Source organism: Phasianus colchicus, chromosome 37 (assembly GCF_987193195.1).
Source record: "Phasianus colchicus chromosome 37, bPhaCol1.hap1.1, whole genome shotgun sequence".
NCBI classification, from domain to species: domain Eukaryota; kingdom Metazoa; phylum Chordata; class Aves; order Galliformes; family Phasianidae; genus Phasianus; species Phasianus colchicus.
In genome coordinates this window covers 2,140,781-2,155,529 of record NC_143472.1, presented here as the reverse complement: position 1 = coordinate 2,155,529, position 14,749 = coordinate 2,140,781, and the positions used below count along the sequence as shown (strand labels likewise).

The following is a 14,749-nucleotide window of genomic DNA, read 5'->3' as shown; positions in this document are numbered from 1 at the left end:
TGATGGATAAATAATGGATGGATGGGTGGATGATGGATGATGGATGGATGATGGACGGGTGGATGATGGATGGCTGATGGATGATGGACGACTGGATGATGGATGGGTGATGGGCGGGTGGACGATGGATGGATGATGGATGACTGGATGATGGATTATGGATGATGGACGGGTGGATGGATGATGGATAAATGATGGATGGATGATGGATGGGTGGGTGATGGATGATGGACAGGTGGATGATGGGTGGATGATGGATGGGTGGATGATGGATGATGGATGGATGATGGACGGGTGGATGATGGATGGATGATGGATGATGGACGACTGGATGATGGATTATGGATGATGGATGGGTGGATGATGGATGGGTGGATGATGGTGGATGGATGGACAGACGGGTGGGTGGATGGACAGATGGGTGGATGGATGATGGATGAGTGGCTGGGTGATGGATGGATGGACAGGTGGATGATGGATGATGGATGGATGATGGATGGGTGGATGATGGATGGGTGGATGGATAAATGATGGATGGATGATGGATAAATGATGGATGGATGATGGATGGATGATGGATGGACAGATGGGTGGATGATGAATGGATGATGGACAGATGGGTGGATGAAGGACAGATGGATGACGGATGGTTGGTGGATGGGTGGATGATGTACAGATGAGTGGATGATGGATGGGTGGATGATGGATGATGGATGGATGATGGATGGGTATATGGATGATGGATGGTTGATGGATAGGTGGATGGTGGATGGGTGGACGGGTGGATGATGGATGATGGATGGATGATGGACAGGTGGATGGATGATGGATAAATGATGGATTGTGGATGATGGATGGGTGGATGATGGATGATGGATAAATGATGGATGAGTGGATGATGGGTGATGGATGGATGATGGACGATTGGATAATGGATTATGGGTGATGGATGGGTGGATGGATGATGGATAAATGATGGATGGATGATGGATGATGGACGGGTGGATGATGGATTATGGATGATGGATGGGTGGATGACTGATGATGGATGGATGATGGACAGCTGGATGATGGATGGATGATGGATAAATGACGGATGCATGATGGATGGTTGATGGACGACTGGATGATGGATTATGGATGATGGTTGGGTGGATGATGGATGGGTGGATGGATGATGGATAAATGATGGATGGATGATGGATGATGGACGGGTGGATGATGGATGGATGATGGATAAATGACGGATGGATGATGGATGGATGATGGTCGACTGGATGATGGATGGGTGGATGATGGATGGGTGGATGATGGACAGGTGGATGACTGATGGTGGATGGATGATGGATGGGTGGATGATGGATGGATGACGGATGGATGATGGATGGATGATGGACGACTGGATGATGGATTATGGATGATGGATGGGTGGATGATGGATGGGTGGATGATGGACGGGTGGATGACTGATGGTGGATGGATGATGGATGGATGATGGATGGATGATGGACGACTGGATGATGGACGACTGGATGATGGATTATGGATGATGGGTGGGTGGATGGATGATGGATAAATGATGGATTATGGATGATGGATGGGTGATGGTCGACTGGATGATGGATTATGGATGATGGATGGATGATGGATTATGGATGATGGATGGGTGGATGATGGATGGATGTTGGACAGATGGGTGGATGATGGCCGATGGATGGTTGTCGGATGGATGGATGGACAGACGGCTGTCTGTCTGGATGGACGGACGGGTGCCGGCCCGCTGGCCGGGGGACGCCGAGGCCGTCGGCAGCGCACGGGGGCCGCGCTCGGCACCTTCTCACCGAAGTCTCTCTCTCTTTTTTTTTTGTTTTCTTTCTTTTTTCTCTTTTTTTTTTGTGTGCTTTTCCTTCCTTCCTGCAATTTCTTTTTCTCCACGCTAAAATCACCCGGCCCCATCCCTCGATGTAAGTTGACGGCAGCGCCGCGGTTTGCTCTTAAAAAAAAATGAGGAAAAATTAAGGAAAAAAAAGAGAGAGAAAAAGAGAAGTGGAAAAAAATAATAATAATAATAAAGTGAGGAAGGAGAAAAGGCGGAAAAAGCAAAATGAGAGAATGAGGGAAAAAGGCAGAGCAGAAAAGAGGCAAAAAAAAAGTGGGGAAAAAAAGAAAAGAGACCACAAAAAAAGGCAGGAAACAAAAAAGGGAAAAGGGGAAAAAAGGCCCAAAAGGAGGGGGAGAAAAAGGACTAAAAATAAGGCAGAAAAAGTTTAAAACTCTGAAGATGGGAAAGGCCAAAAAGAGTCCAGAATGCGGGGAAAAAGCCAAGAAAAGGGGGGAAAAAAGGGGAGGGTGGGGGCATAAAAGTGGAGAACAGGCAAAAAAAGGCCAAAAAAAAGGGCAGAAATGGTCCAAAAATGCAGAGAAAAGGGCAAAAATGGGCAGAAAAGGTAAAAATAATCCCTGCAGAAAAAGGTAAAAATGGCCAAAGGTGGAAAAGTGCATCCTGTAAAAAGGTAAAAAAGGGCAGAAATGGTGAAAACAGCAAGAAAGGAAAAAAAGGAAGAAAAAGGCCAAAGAAAACGTAAAGAGGGTGAAAAAGAAATCAAAGGGGTAAAAAGGGGCAAAAAGGGCCAAAAAATGAGGTTAAAAAGGACAAAAATGGGCCAAAAGGTGAAAATGGCCAAACAAGGGTCAAAAATGGGCCAATAAATGGGGCAAAAAAGGGTGAAAATGGCCAAAGAGTGGACAGGAAAGGGCCAAAAAAGAGCCAAAAAGGGGCCAAAAAGGGTGAAAATGGCCAAAAAAAGGTCAAAAGGCAAAAAAAAAGAGTGAAAATGGTCAAAAAGGGTCAAAAAAAGGACAAGAAGAAAGCCAAAAAAAGGTGAAAAAGGCCAAAGGGTGCAAATGGTCAAAGGAAGGTCAAAAGGGGCCAAAAAAATGGGCCAAAAAAAAAAAAAAAGAGGGTGAAAATGGGCAAAGAGTGGACAGAAAGGGGCCAAAAAAGAGCCAAAAAGGGGCCAAGGGTGAAAATGGCCCAAGAATGGTCAAAAAAGGTCAGAAAAAGGACGAGAAAAAGGACAAGAAAGGGTGAAAATGGCCCAAGAATGGTCAAAAAGGGTCAAAAAAGGATGAGAAAAAGGCCAAAAACGGGTGAAAAAGGCCAAAAAAGGGTGCAAATGGTCAAAGAAAGGCCAAAAGGGGCCAGAAAAAAAGGACCCCCCCCAAAAAAAAGGGCAAAAATGGGCCAAAAGTGGAAAGGGGGCCAAAAAAGAGCCAAAAAGGGGCCAAGAAAGGGTGAAAATGGCCAAAAAAAGGTCAAAAAGGGTCAAAAAAGGATGAGAAAAAGGCCAAAAAGGGTGAAAAAGGCCAAAAAAAGGGTTCAAATGGTCAAAGAAAGGCCAAAAGGGGCCAGAAAAAAAGGACCCCCCCCCAAAAAAAAGGGCAAAAATGGGCCAAAAGTGGAAAAGGGGCCAAAAAAGAGCCAAAAAGGGGCCAAGAAAGGGTGAAAATGGCCAAAAAAAGGTCAAAAAGGGTCAAAAAAGGATGAGAAAAAGGCCAAAAACGGGTGAAAAAGGCCAAAAAAGGGTTCAAATGGTCAAAGAAAGGCCAAAAGGGGCCAGAAAAATAAAAAAGGCCAAAGAAAAAGGGTAAAAATGGGCAAAGAACGGTCAAAAAGGGTCAAAAAAAGGACGAGAAAAAGGCCAAAAAGGGTGAAAAAGGCCAAAGAAAGGGTGAAAAGAGCCAAAAAAAGGATGAAAAAGGCCAAAAAAAAAGGTGCAAATGGTCAAAGAAAGACCAAAAGGGTTCATAAAGAACAAAAAAAAGAGCCAAAAAAAAAAAGGTGAAAACGGGCACAGAACGATCCAAAAAGCGTCAAAAGTTGTTTTTTTTTTTTATAAAAAAGGAAAGGAAAACGGCCGAAACGTATTAATAAAAAAATCCCCACCAATCCCGATGCAGAAAAACACCGAAACGGCCCGAAAGAACGAGAAAAAAAACCCAAAACCCCCAAAATTTTACCACTCAAAAAGCCGCGGAGCGCACGAACGGCTCCCGCGGGGGCGCCGCGAAGTGGCGGGGGGGGGGGGGGGGGGGGGGGGCGGTTTTGGGGGTGGGGGGGTGGGGGGGGTGGGGGAGCGGTGCGGGGTTGGGCTCGACCGAATCCGACTGAACCTCTCTGTGTCTCCGCAGGCGGTGAGCTCGTCCTGGCTGCTGCCCCGCTCTCCCCGTCCCCGTCCTCCCCGTCCCCCCGCGCCGCCCCCCCGGGCTGCGGTCCCGATTGCGAGGAACCGTCGGGTTTCGCCTCGGGGGAGGCGGCGGATGCCAACGCCCCTCCGGCGGACGATGAGGATTTCGTTTCTCGACCCCGCGGCGGCGGTGGCGACGATGAGGACGACCGGCTTGCCGTCACCCGGCACCGCGACCTCGTCACCCCGCCGGGTGTCACCGCCGTTGCCGTCACAGCCGCCGGTCCGCTACCCGGTTTGGTACCGGCCGGCGAAAGGCATCCGAGGGAGGGCGGGTTGGGTCGTGGAAGGGCGACGGTCGTCCCCGTCACCCCCCGTCCCGCTGTCCCTACAGCCGCCGCCGCTCCCGGTGCCGTGGAGGTGGTGCGCGAAGCCGGTGGAACCACCGGGATGGTGGTGGGCATCGTGGCGGCGGCCGCCCTCTGCATCCTCATCCTCCTCTACGCCATGTACAAGTATCGCAACAGGGACGAAGGTTCCTACCAGGTGGACCAGAGCCGGCATTACATCGGAACCGCCGGATCCGCGGCTCCCGACAACGCCGATAACGTCGCCTCCGTCCCCGCTTCGGTCGCGGGGACCCCCAAGGAGAAATCGGTCGGGAATCCCCCGAAAGCGGCCGGCAAATCGCGGCGCAACAAGGACAAGGAATATTACGTGTGACGGGCGGCCGGCGCTGCCCCCAACCCCCCCCCCAACCCCCCCCCGGCCGCCTCTCCTTCGGGGGTCGTCACCCCGCCTATGGGTGTTATCGCCCCCCCGCCCGACCCCCCGATGGGTGGCATCGTCACCCCTCCGATGGGTGTCGCTGTCATCCTGCAGGTGTTGGCACCCCATCGTGGGTGTTGTCACCCCACCGTGGGTGCTGTCACCCCGCCGACGGGTGTCGTTGTCACCCTGCAGGTGTTGTCACCCCATCATGGGTGTTGTCACCCCACCATGGGTGCTGTCACCCTGCAGGTGTTGTCACCCCATCATGGGTGTTGTCACCCCACCATGGGTGCTGTCACCCTGCAGGTGTTGTCACCCCACAGTGGGTGCTGTCACCCCCCCCCGATGGGTGCCGCTGTCATCCTGCAGGTGTTGGCACCCCACCATGGGTGCTGTCACCCTGCAGGTGTTGTCACTCCACAGTGGGTGCTGTCACCCCTCCTGATGGGTGCCGCTGTCATCCTGCAGGTATTGTCACCCCACCATGGGTACTGTCACCCCCCCCCCCGATGGGTCATCCTGCAGGTGTTGTCACCCCCCCCGACGGGTGTCGCTGTCACCCTGCAGGTGTTGTCACCCCCAGTGGGTGTCATCGTCACCCCCACCATGGGTGTTATCGTCAACCCCCGCGGGTGCTGTCACCCCCCAATGGGTGTCGCTGTCACCCTGCAGGTGTCGTCACCCCACCATGGGTGCTGCCACCCCCCCCCAGTGGGTGTCATTGTCACCCTGCAGGTGTCGTCACCCCACCATGGGTGCTGCCACCCCCCCCCAGTGGGTGTCATTGTCACCCTGCAGGTGTCGTCACCCCACTACGGGTGTTGTCACCCCCCCGATGGGTGTCATCGTCACCCTGCAGGTGTTGTCACCCCACTACGGGTGCTGTCACCCCCCCGATGGGTGTCACTGTCACCCTGCAGGTGTTGTCAGCCCATACGGGTGTTGCCGCCCCCCTTGGTGTCATCACCACCCTCTATGGGTGCCCTCACCCCCCAGCGGGTGTCACTGTCACCCCCCCCCCCCCCCCCGTGGGTGCTGTCACCCCATCCCAGGGTGCCACCCCCGCCGTCTCCGCTGTCCCTGGGTGTTGTCACACCCGCCCCCCCCCGCTCCAGTGGTGATGTCACCCCCCCCCCCTCCTCGGGGGACACCCAAAGTGTCGTGTGTCCCCCCCCCACCCTTCCCCCCCCCCCCCCCATTGGGCGGCACTTTGCGTTGTCATCCCCCCGCCTTGGGGACACGGGGGGGGGTTTCATGGGGGGGGGTGAATGCGGACCTGGGCTGGGGGTGCAGCCAGATTTCGTGGGGGGGGGAGAAGGGGGGGGGGGAATAAAAGGTGGAGACCCCACGGGGACACCCTGGGAACACAGGGACCCTTAGATGGGGACCCCCCCCCCCCCAAGAGGGGACAGGGGGCTCTCCTGAATGGGGGGCTTGGGACCCCCCTGGACCCCCCCCCCCCCCGCCTCGATTCCAGCCCCCCCTCGAGGGGGTGATGCCGTTTTTAATTCCTTTTTTTTTTTTTTAATTTACTCCCCCCTCCCTTTCTCTTCCCCCCCCCCCCCCCTTCCCCTCCAATTAAATCTTTCTTAATTTATTGCTGTTGGGAACAAAACCACGAAGCGGGAGTGTGGAGGGGGGAGGGGGGGCTCCGGGACTGACCCCCCCACCCCCACCCCTAAACCTGGCGCATCCCCAGGACCCCCCTCAGCCCTGACCCCCCCCCCATCCAGGACCCCCCCCCTCCAGTCCCATCGGACCCCCTTGGCCCCCCCCCGGGCCCGCACAGAGGAATACACGGTTCTATGCTTCGTACCCCGCCTCTGCCTGCTGCCGCGCCGCCCCCCCCCCCCCTCGGGACCCCCCCCCCGCAATGAGGAGGGGGGGGGGAGCTACCAAGAGACCCCTCCCCACAAATAAGGGAACCGCCCCCCCCCCCTTATTTTCCCACATTTGGGACTCCCACCGTAGCAGCCAACGGTACGGGGGTTCACCCCCCCCACACACACACACTGCCCCCCCTATGGGTCCCAACATTTTGGGACCCCCCCCCCCCAATTTCGTGGCTCAGGACGTTGGAGGACCGCAGCGACCTCCCGCCGCAGGGCGGCGCTGTTCCCACGTCCCGATCCCACCCACCCCCCCCACCTCGTCACGTGACGCGGCGCTGTGACGTCACACGGCGCGACTCCTTCACCCTCCGTTCTCCTTTCGGTCGCTTTTGGGCAGAGCGAAAACCCGGGAATGGAACCGGAAACGGAAACGGAACCGGAAACGGCGGCCACCGGGGCTGTCGGTGAGGGAGGGGCACCGGGAAAGGGGCGGAATTACGGAATCCGGGCTGGGCGGGCGGTGATGCGGCGTCCCGGTACCGCGGTGTCCCGGTGCTTTAATGAGGGACCCAACGGTTGAACGGGGATCCCGGTTCCTGAGGACCCCAATGACCGGGGATCCCGTTAACGAGGCTCCCAATAACCCGAGAATCACGATAACCCGAGAATCGCGATAACCGGAGGCTCAGAAACGGAGGATCGCCGTAAGCGGGGGTCCCGCTGCCAGGGGGTCCCGTTTACCGGGGGTCCCATTGACTGCAGGTCCCAGTCGCTGAGGGTCCTGTTGATCGGGGGTCCCAATTCCTCGGGGTCCCAGGAACCAACAGCCCAGTAACTGCAGACCCCACTACCTGGGGGTCCCAATACCTGGGGATCCCATTAACCAAGGACCCTGGTGACTGGAAATCCCACTATCTGGGGGTCCAACTACCTGGGGGTCCCATTAACCAACAACCCAGTAACTGCAGATCCCACTACCTGGGGGTCCAATACCTGGGTATCCCACTACCTGGGGGTCCCATTAACCAACACCCCAATAACTGCAGACCCCACTACCTGGGGGTCCCACTACCTGGGGGTCCCAATACCTGGGGGTCCCATTAACCAACACCCCAATAACTGCAGACCCCACTACCTGGGGGTCCCAATACCTGGGGATCCCAATACCTGGGGGTCCCATTAACCAACACCCCAACAACTGCAGACCCCACTACCTGGGGGTCCCAATACCTGGGGTTCCCATTAACCAACAGCCCAGTAACTGCAGATCCCACTACCTGGGGATCCCACTACCTGGGGGTCCCAATACCTGGGGGTCCCATTAACCAAGGACCCTGGTGTCTGCAGACCCCACTGCCTGGGGGTCCCACTACCTGGGGGTCCCATTAACCAACACCCCAATTCCTGCAGATCCCACTACCTGGGGGTACCAATACCTGGGGATCCCAATACCTGGGGGTCCCATTAACCAACAGCCCAATAACTGCAGATCCCACTACCTGGGGGTCCCATTAACCAACAGCCCAGTAACTGCAGATCCCACTACCTCGAGGTCCCAATACCTGGGGATCCCAATACCTGGGGGTCCCATTAACCAAGGACCCTGCTGACTGGAGATCCCACTACCTGGGGGTCCCATTACCAACACCCCAATAACTGCAGACCCCACTACCTGGGGGTCCCAGTACCTGGGGTTCCCATTAACCAAGGACCCTGGTGACTGCAGATCCCACTACCTGAGGGTCCCACTACCTGGGGGTCCCATTAACCAACACCCCAATAACTGCAGACCCCACTACCTGGGGGTCCCAATACCTGGGGATCCCAATACCTTGGGTCCCATTAACCAACACCCCAACAACTGCAGACCCCACTACCTGGGGGTCCCAATACCTGGGTGTCCCATTAACCAACAGCCCAATAACTGCAGATCCCACTACCTGGGGGTCCCAATACCTAAGGGTCCCATTAACCAAGGACCCTGGTGACTGCAGATCCCACTACCTGGGGGTCCCAATATCTGGGGGTCCCAATACCTGGGGGTCCCATTAACCAAGGACCCTGCTGACTGCAGATCCCACTGCCTGGGGGTCCCAGTAACCAGCAGCCCAGTAACTGCAGATCCCACTACCTGGGAGTCCTATTACCAACACCCCAATAACTGCAGATCCCACTACCTGGGGGTCCCATTAACCAAGGACCCTGGTGACTGCAGACCCCACTACCTGGGGGTCCAATATCTGGGGATCCCAATACCTGGGGGTCCCATTAACCAACACCCCAACAACTGCAGACCCCACTACCTGGGGGTCCCAATACCTGGGGATCCCACTACCTGGGGGTCCCATTAACCAAGAGCCCAATAACTGCAGACCCCACTACCTGGGGGTCCCAATACCTGGGGATCCCAATACCTGGGGGTCCCATTAACCAAGGACCCTGGTAACTGGAAATCCCACTACCTGGGGGTCCCAATACCTGAGGGTCCCATTAATTAAGGACCCTGGTGACTGCAGATCCCACTGCCTGGGGGTCCCAATACCTGGGGATCCCATTAACCAAGGACCCTGGTGACTGCAGATCCCACTACCTGGGGGTCCCATTAACCAACACCCCAATAACTGCAGACCCCACTACCTGGGGGTCCCAATACCTGGGGGTCCCATTAACCAACACCCCAATAACTGCAGACCCCACTACCTGGGGGTCCCATTAACCAACACCCCAATAACTGCAGACCCCACTACCTGGGGGTCCCAATAACTGGGGGTCCCATTAACCAACAGCCCAATAACTGCAGATCCCACTGCCTGGGGGTCCCAATACCTGGGGATCCCATTACCAACACCCCAATAACTACAGATCCCACTACCTGTGGGTCCCATTAATCAACAGCCCAATAACTGCAGACCCCACTACCTGGGGGTCCCAATACCTGGGGGTCCCATTAACCAACACCCCAATAACTGCAGACCCCACTACTTGGGGGTCCCATTAACCAACACCCCAATAACTGCAGACCCCACTACCTGGGGGTCCCAATACCTGGGGGTCCCATTAACCAAGAGCCCAATAACTGCAGATCCCACTACCTGGGGGTCCCAATACCTGGGGATCCCAATACCTGGGGGTCCCATTAACCAAGGGCCCTGGTGACTGCAGATCCCACTACCTGGGGGTCCCAATAACTGGGGGTCCCATTAACCAACAGCCCAGTAACTGCAGATCCCACTACCTGGGGGTCCCAATACCTGGGTGTCCCATTAACCAACAGCCCAATAACTGCAGATCCCACTGCCTGGGGGTCCCAATACCTGGGGATCCCATTACCAACACCCCAATAACTACAGATCCCACTACCTGTGGGTCCCATTAACCAACAGCCCAATAACTGCAGACCCCACTACCTGGGGGTCCCAATACCTGGGGATCCCAATACCTGGGGGTCCCATTAACCAAGGGCCCTGGTGACTGCAGATCCCACTACCTGGGGGTCCCAATAACTGGGGGTCCCATTAACCAACAGCCCAGTAACTGCAGATCCCACTACCTGGGGGTCCCAATACCTGGGTGTCCCATTAACCAACAGCCCAATAACTGCAGATCCCACTGCCTGGGGGTCCCAATACCTGGGGATCCCATTACCAACACCCCAATAACTACAGATCCCACTACCTGTGGGTCCCATTAACCAACAGCCCAATAACTGCAGACCCCACTACCTGGGGGTCCCAATACCTGGGGATCCCAATACCTGGGGGTCCCATTAACCAAGGACCCTGGTGACTGCAGACCCCACTACCTGGGGGTCCCAATACCTGGGGATCCCAATACCTGGGGGTCCCATTAACCAAGGACCCTGGTGACTGCAGACCCCACTACCTGGGGGTCCAATATCTGGGGATCCCACTACCTGGGGGTCCCATTAACCAACAGCCCAATAACTGCAGATCCCACTACCTGGGGGTCCCAATACCTGGGGGTCCCATTAACCAAGGACCCTGGTAACTGGAAATCCCACTATCTGGGGGTCCCAATACCTGAGGGTCCCATTAGCCAACACCCCAATAACTGCAGATCCCACTACCTGGGGGTCCCAATACCTGGGGGTCCCATTAACCAAGGACCCTGGTAACTGGAAATCCCACTATCTGGGGGTCCCAATACCTGAGGGTCCCATTACCAACACCCCAATAACTGCAGACCCCACTACCTGGGGGTCCCAATACCTGGGGATCCCACTACCTGGGGGTCCCATTACCCAACACCCCAACAACTGCAGACCCCACTACCTGGGGGTCCCACAAAATCGTGTCCCGTTTCCTGGCTGCCCCACTGACCGTGGGTTCTGGTTCCGGGGGTCCCAACACCACCACCAGCAGCATCAGCAGCGGTCCGTGTCTTCCTGCCCGACGGTTCCGCCGTGCCTCTGGCGCTGCCCCCCCCGGTGTTGGGGCTGACGGCGGCGGCGCTGCTGCGCTGCCTGTGGGACGCAGCCGGGCTGGGACCCGAGGGCTGCGCTGCCATGGCCCTATGGCTGGTGTCGGGGCTGCTGGGTGAGTGGGGGGCAGAAATGGGGGGTTTAGGGGGTGGAAATGGGGGGTTTGGGGTCGGAAATGGGGGGTTGGGGGCATCAGTGGGGGATGTGGGGTTGGAAATGGGGGGTTTAGGGTTGGAAAGGGGGAGTTTGGGGTCAGAAATTGGGGGTTGGGGACATCAGTGGGGAATGTGGGGTTGGAAATGGGGGGCTGGGGTCAGAAATTGGGGGTCTGGGGGCATCAGTGGGGGATGTGGGGTTGGAAATGGGGGTGTTGGTGGGGGGTGTGGGGTTGGAAATGGGGGGTTGGGGGCTTCAGTGGGGGATGTGGGGTTGGAAATGGGGGTCTGAGGGCATCAGTGGAGGATGTGGGGTTGGAAATGGGGGGCTCGGGTCAGAAATTGGGGGTTGGGGGCATCAGTGGGGGATGTGGGGTTGGAAATGGGGGGCTGGGGGCATCAATGGGGGATGTGGGGTTGGAAATGGGGTATTGGGGGTTTGGGGTCAGAAATTGGGGGTCAGGGGTATCAGTGGGGGGTGTGGGGCTGGAAAAGGAGTTTGAGATCAGCAGTGGGGGATGTGGGGTAGGAAATGGAGACTTGGGGTTGGAAATGGGGGTCTGGGGGCATCAGTGGGGGATGTGGGGTTGGAAATGGGGTATTGGTGGGGGGTATGGGGTTGGAAATGGGGTTTGGGGTCAGCACTGGGGGGTATTGGGGTCAGAAATGGGCTGCGCTGCCATGGCCCTATGGCTGGTGTCAGGGCTGCTGGGTGAGTGGGGGGCAGAAATGGGGGGTTTGGGGGGTGGAAATGGGGGGTTTGGGGTCGGAAATGGGGGGTTGGGGGCATCAGTGGGGGATGTGGGGTTGGAAATGGGGGGTTTGGGGTTGGAAATGGGGGGTTTGGGGTCAGAAATTGGGGCTTGGGGGCATCAGTGGGGGATGTGGGGTTGGAAATGGGGGGTTTGGGGTTGGAAATGGGGGGTTTGGGGTCAGAAATTGGGGGTTGGGGTCATCAGTGGGGGATGTGGGGTTGGAAATGGGGGTCTGGGGGCATCAGTGGGGGATGTGGGGTTGGAAATGGGGGGCTGGGGTCAGAAATTGGGGGTCTGGGGGCATCAGTGGGGGATGTGGGGTTGGAAATGGGGGTGTTGGTGGGGGGTGTGGGGTTGGAAATGGGGGGCTGGGGGCTTCAGTGGGGGATGTGGGGTTGGAAATGGGGGTCTGGGGGCATCAGATGGGGATGTGGGGTTGGAAATGGGGTGTTGGTGGGGGGTACAGGGTTGGAAATGGGGTTTGGGGTCAGCACTGGGGGGCTTGGGGTCAGAAATGGGCTGCGCTGCCATGGCCCTATGGCTGGTGTCGGGGCTGCTGGGTGAGTGGGGGGCAGAAATGGGGGGTTTGGGGGGTGGAAATGGGGGGTTTGGGGATGGAAAGGGGGAGTTTGGGGTCGGAAATGGGGGGTTTGGGGTCAGAAATTGGGGCTTGGGGGCATCAGTGGGGGATGTGAGGTTGGAAATGGGGGGTTTGGGGTTGGAAATGGGGGGTTTGGGGTCAGAAATTGGGGCTTGGGGGCATCAGTGGGGGATGTGGGGTTGGAAATGGGGGTCTGGGGGCATCAGTGGGGGATGTGGGGTTGGAAATGGGGTTTGGGGTCAGCACTGGGGGGGCTTGGGGTCAGAAATGGGGGTCTGGGGGCATCAATGGGGGATGTGGGGTTGGAAATGGGGGTTTGGGGTCAGCACTGGGGGGGGGGTCAGAAAGAATCTTTGCTTCCGTGTCCCTACAGCTGGTATTGGGGTCAAATTTTGGGTTGTGGGGTCAGAACGCCCAGCTTTGGTGTTGGGAGCTTTGGGGTCTGCAGGTTTGGTTTCCGGGATCCTGGGTTCTTAGGGAGGGTTGGGGGTCTGGGGGCATCAGTGGGGGATGTGGGGTTGGAAATGGGGGTGTTGGTGGGGGGTGGGGGGTTGGAAATGGGGTTTGGGGTTGGAAATGGGGGGCTGGCATCAGCACTGGAGGGGTTGGGGTCAGAAATGGGAGGTTGGGAGCATCAGTGGGGATGTGGGGTTGGAAATGGGGTATTGGTGGGGGGTACGGGGTTGGAAATGGGGGTCTGGGGGCATCAGTGGGGGGTGTGGGGTTGGTAATGGGGTTTGGGGTCAGAAATGGTGAGTTTGGGTCTGAAATTGGGGGATAGGGGCATCAGTGGGGGGTGGGGGGTTGGAAATGGGGATATTGGTGGGGGTGTGGGGTTGGAAATGGGGTTTGGGGTTGGAAATGGGGGGCTGGCATCAGCACTGGAGGGGTTGGGGTCAGAAATGGGGGTCTGGGGGCATCAGTGGGGATGTGGGGTTGGAAATGGGGTATTGGTGGGGGGTACGGGGTTGGAAATGGGGGTCTGGGGGCATCAGTGGGGGGTGTGGGGTTGGTAATGGGGTTTGGGGTCAGAAATGGTGAGTTTGGGTCTGAAATTGGGGGATAGGGGCATCAGTGGGGGGTGGGGGGTTGGAAATGGGGATATTGGTGGGGGTGTGGGGTTGGAAATGGGGTTTGGGGTTGGAAATGGGGGGCTGGCATCAGCACTGGAGGGGTTGGGGTCAGAAATGGGGGTCTGGGGGCATCAGTGGGGGATGTGGGGTTGGAAATGGGGGTCTGAGGGCATCAGTGGGGTTGGAAATGGGGGTCTGGGGGCATCAATGGGGGATGTGGGGTTGGAAATGGAGGTCTGGGGGCATCAGTGGGGGGTGTGGGGTTGGAAATGGGGTTTGGGGTTGGAAATGGGGGGCTGGCATCAGCACTGGAGGGGTTGGGGTCAGAAATGGGGGTTTGAGGGCATGAGTGGGGGATGTGGGGTTGGAATTGGGGTTTGGGGTCAGCACTGGGGGGGGGGCTTGGGGTCAGAAAGAATTTGAGCTTTGGGGTCTGCGGGTTTAGTTTCCGGCATCCTGAGTTCTTAGGGAGGGTTGGGGGATATTTTGGGGGTCGGGACCTCCAAAATTTGGGGGTGTCGACCCCCCCCCCCCTGGCAGCGTGGTGCCCCCCCATCTCCCCCCCCCCATAGAAGTGCAGCTGAAGCCACGGCAGCAGCCGTTCCGCCTGCGGAGGCAGTGGGCAGAGCTGGTGCTGCGTCTCAGCGATGCCCCCCCCGGAGCTGTGGCCAGGGGTAAGGCTGGGGGGGGGGGGGGGGAAATTTGGGGTGGGGGGGGGGCAGACGTACATTTTGGGATCTTCTCTTTGTGTCTGTGGGGATGGGGGGGGGGGGGGTTCATATCATGCTTACCCCCCCCCATGCCCCCCCCCGGAGCTGTGGCCAGGGGTAAGGCTGGGGGGGGGGGGTGAAATTTGGGGTGGGGGGGATGGGGGGGGGGTTCATACCATGCTTACCCCCCCCCATGCCCCCCCCCGGAGCTGTGGCCAGGGGTA

General features: G+C 57.4%; 3 protein-coding genes across 7 annotated transcripts in view; all 3 read left to right on the top strand.

The window, feature by feature from the left end:
* Positions 1-4,948, top strand: part of LOC116240883 (neurexin-2-like) — a 126,975-nt gene extending 122,027 nt beyond the window's left edge. The window contains exon 23 of the mRNA XM_090129697.1: positions 4,192-4,948. Coding sequence (XP_089985823.1) covers positions 4,192-4,910 — 719 coding nt within the window. The 3' untranslated portion in view covers positions 4,911-4,948. The remainder of the gene's footprint in view (positions 1-4,191) is intronic.
* A 9-nt stretch (positions 4,949-4,957) lies between these two features.
* Positions 4,958-6,338, top strand: LOC149913478 (uncharacterized). Its single transcript, XM_090129585.1, has 2 exons — positions 4,958-5,150; positions 5,265-6,338. Exons 1-2 carry the CDS (start codon positions 4,989-4,991, stop codon positions 6,336-6,338), a joined length of 1,236 nt encoding a protein of 411 aa, XP_089985711.1. The 5' UTR covers positions 4,958-4,988.
* Positions 6,339-7,044: 706 nt separating this feature from the next.
* The window catches only part of FRMD8 (FERM domain containing 8), a 28,494-nt gene continuing 20,789 nt past the window's right edge, over positions 7,045-14,749 (top strand). The window contains exons 1-3 of one of the 5 annotated variants that reach the window (XM_090129606.1): positions 7,045-7,254; positions 11,170-11,346; positions 14,388-14,489. In XM_090129606.1, coding sequence (XP_089985732.1) covers positions 7,203-7,254; positions 11,170-11,346; positions 14,388-14,489 — 331 coding nt within the window. In that variant the 5' untranslated portion in view covers positions 7,045-7,202. Of the gene's footprint in view, positions 7,255-10,962; positions 11,347-12,509; positions 12,702-14,355; positions 14,490-14,749 lie in introns of those variants that run through there. The other 4 variants (XM_090129607.1, XM_090129608.1, XM_090129605.1 and 1 more) reach the window with 4 other exon arrangements.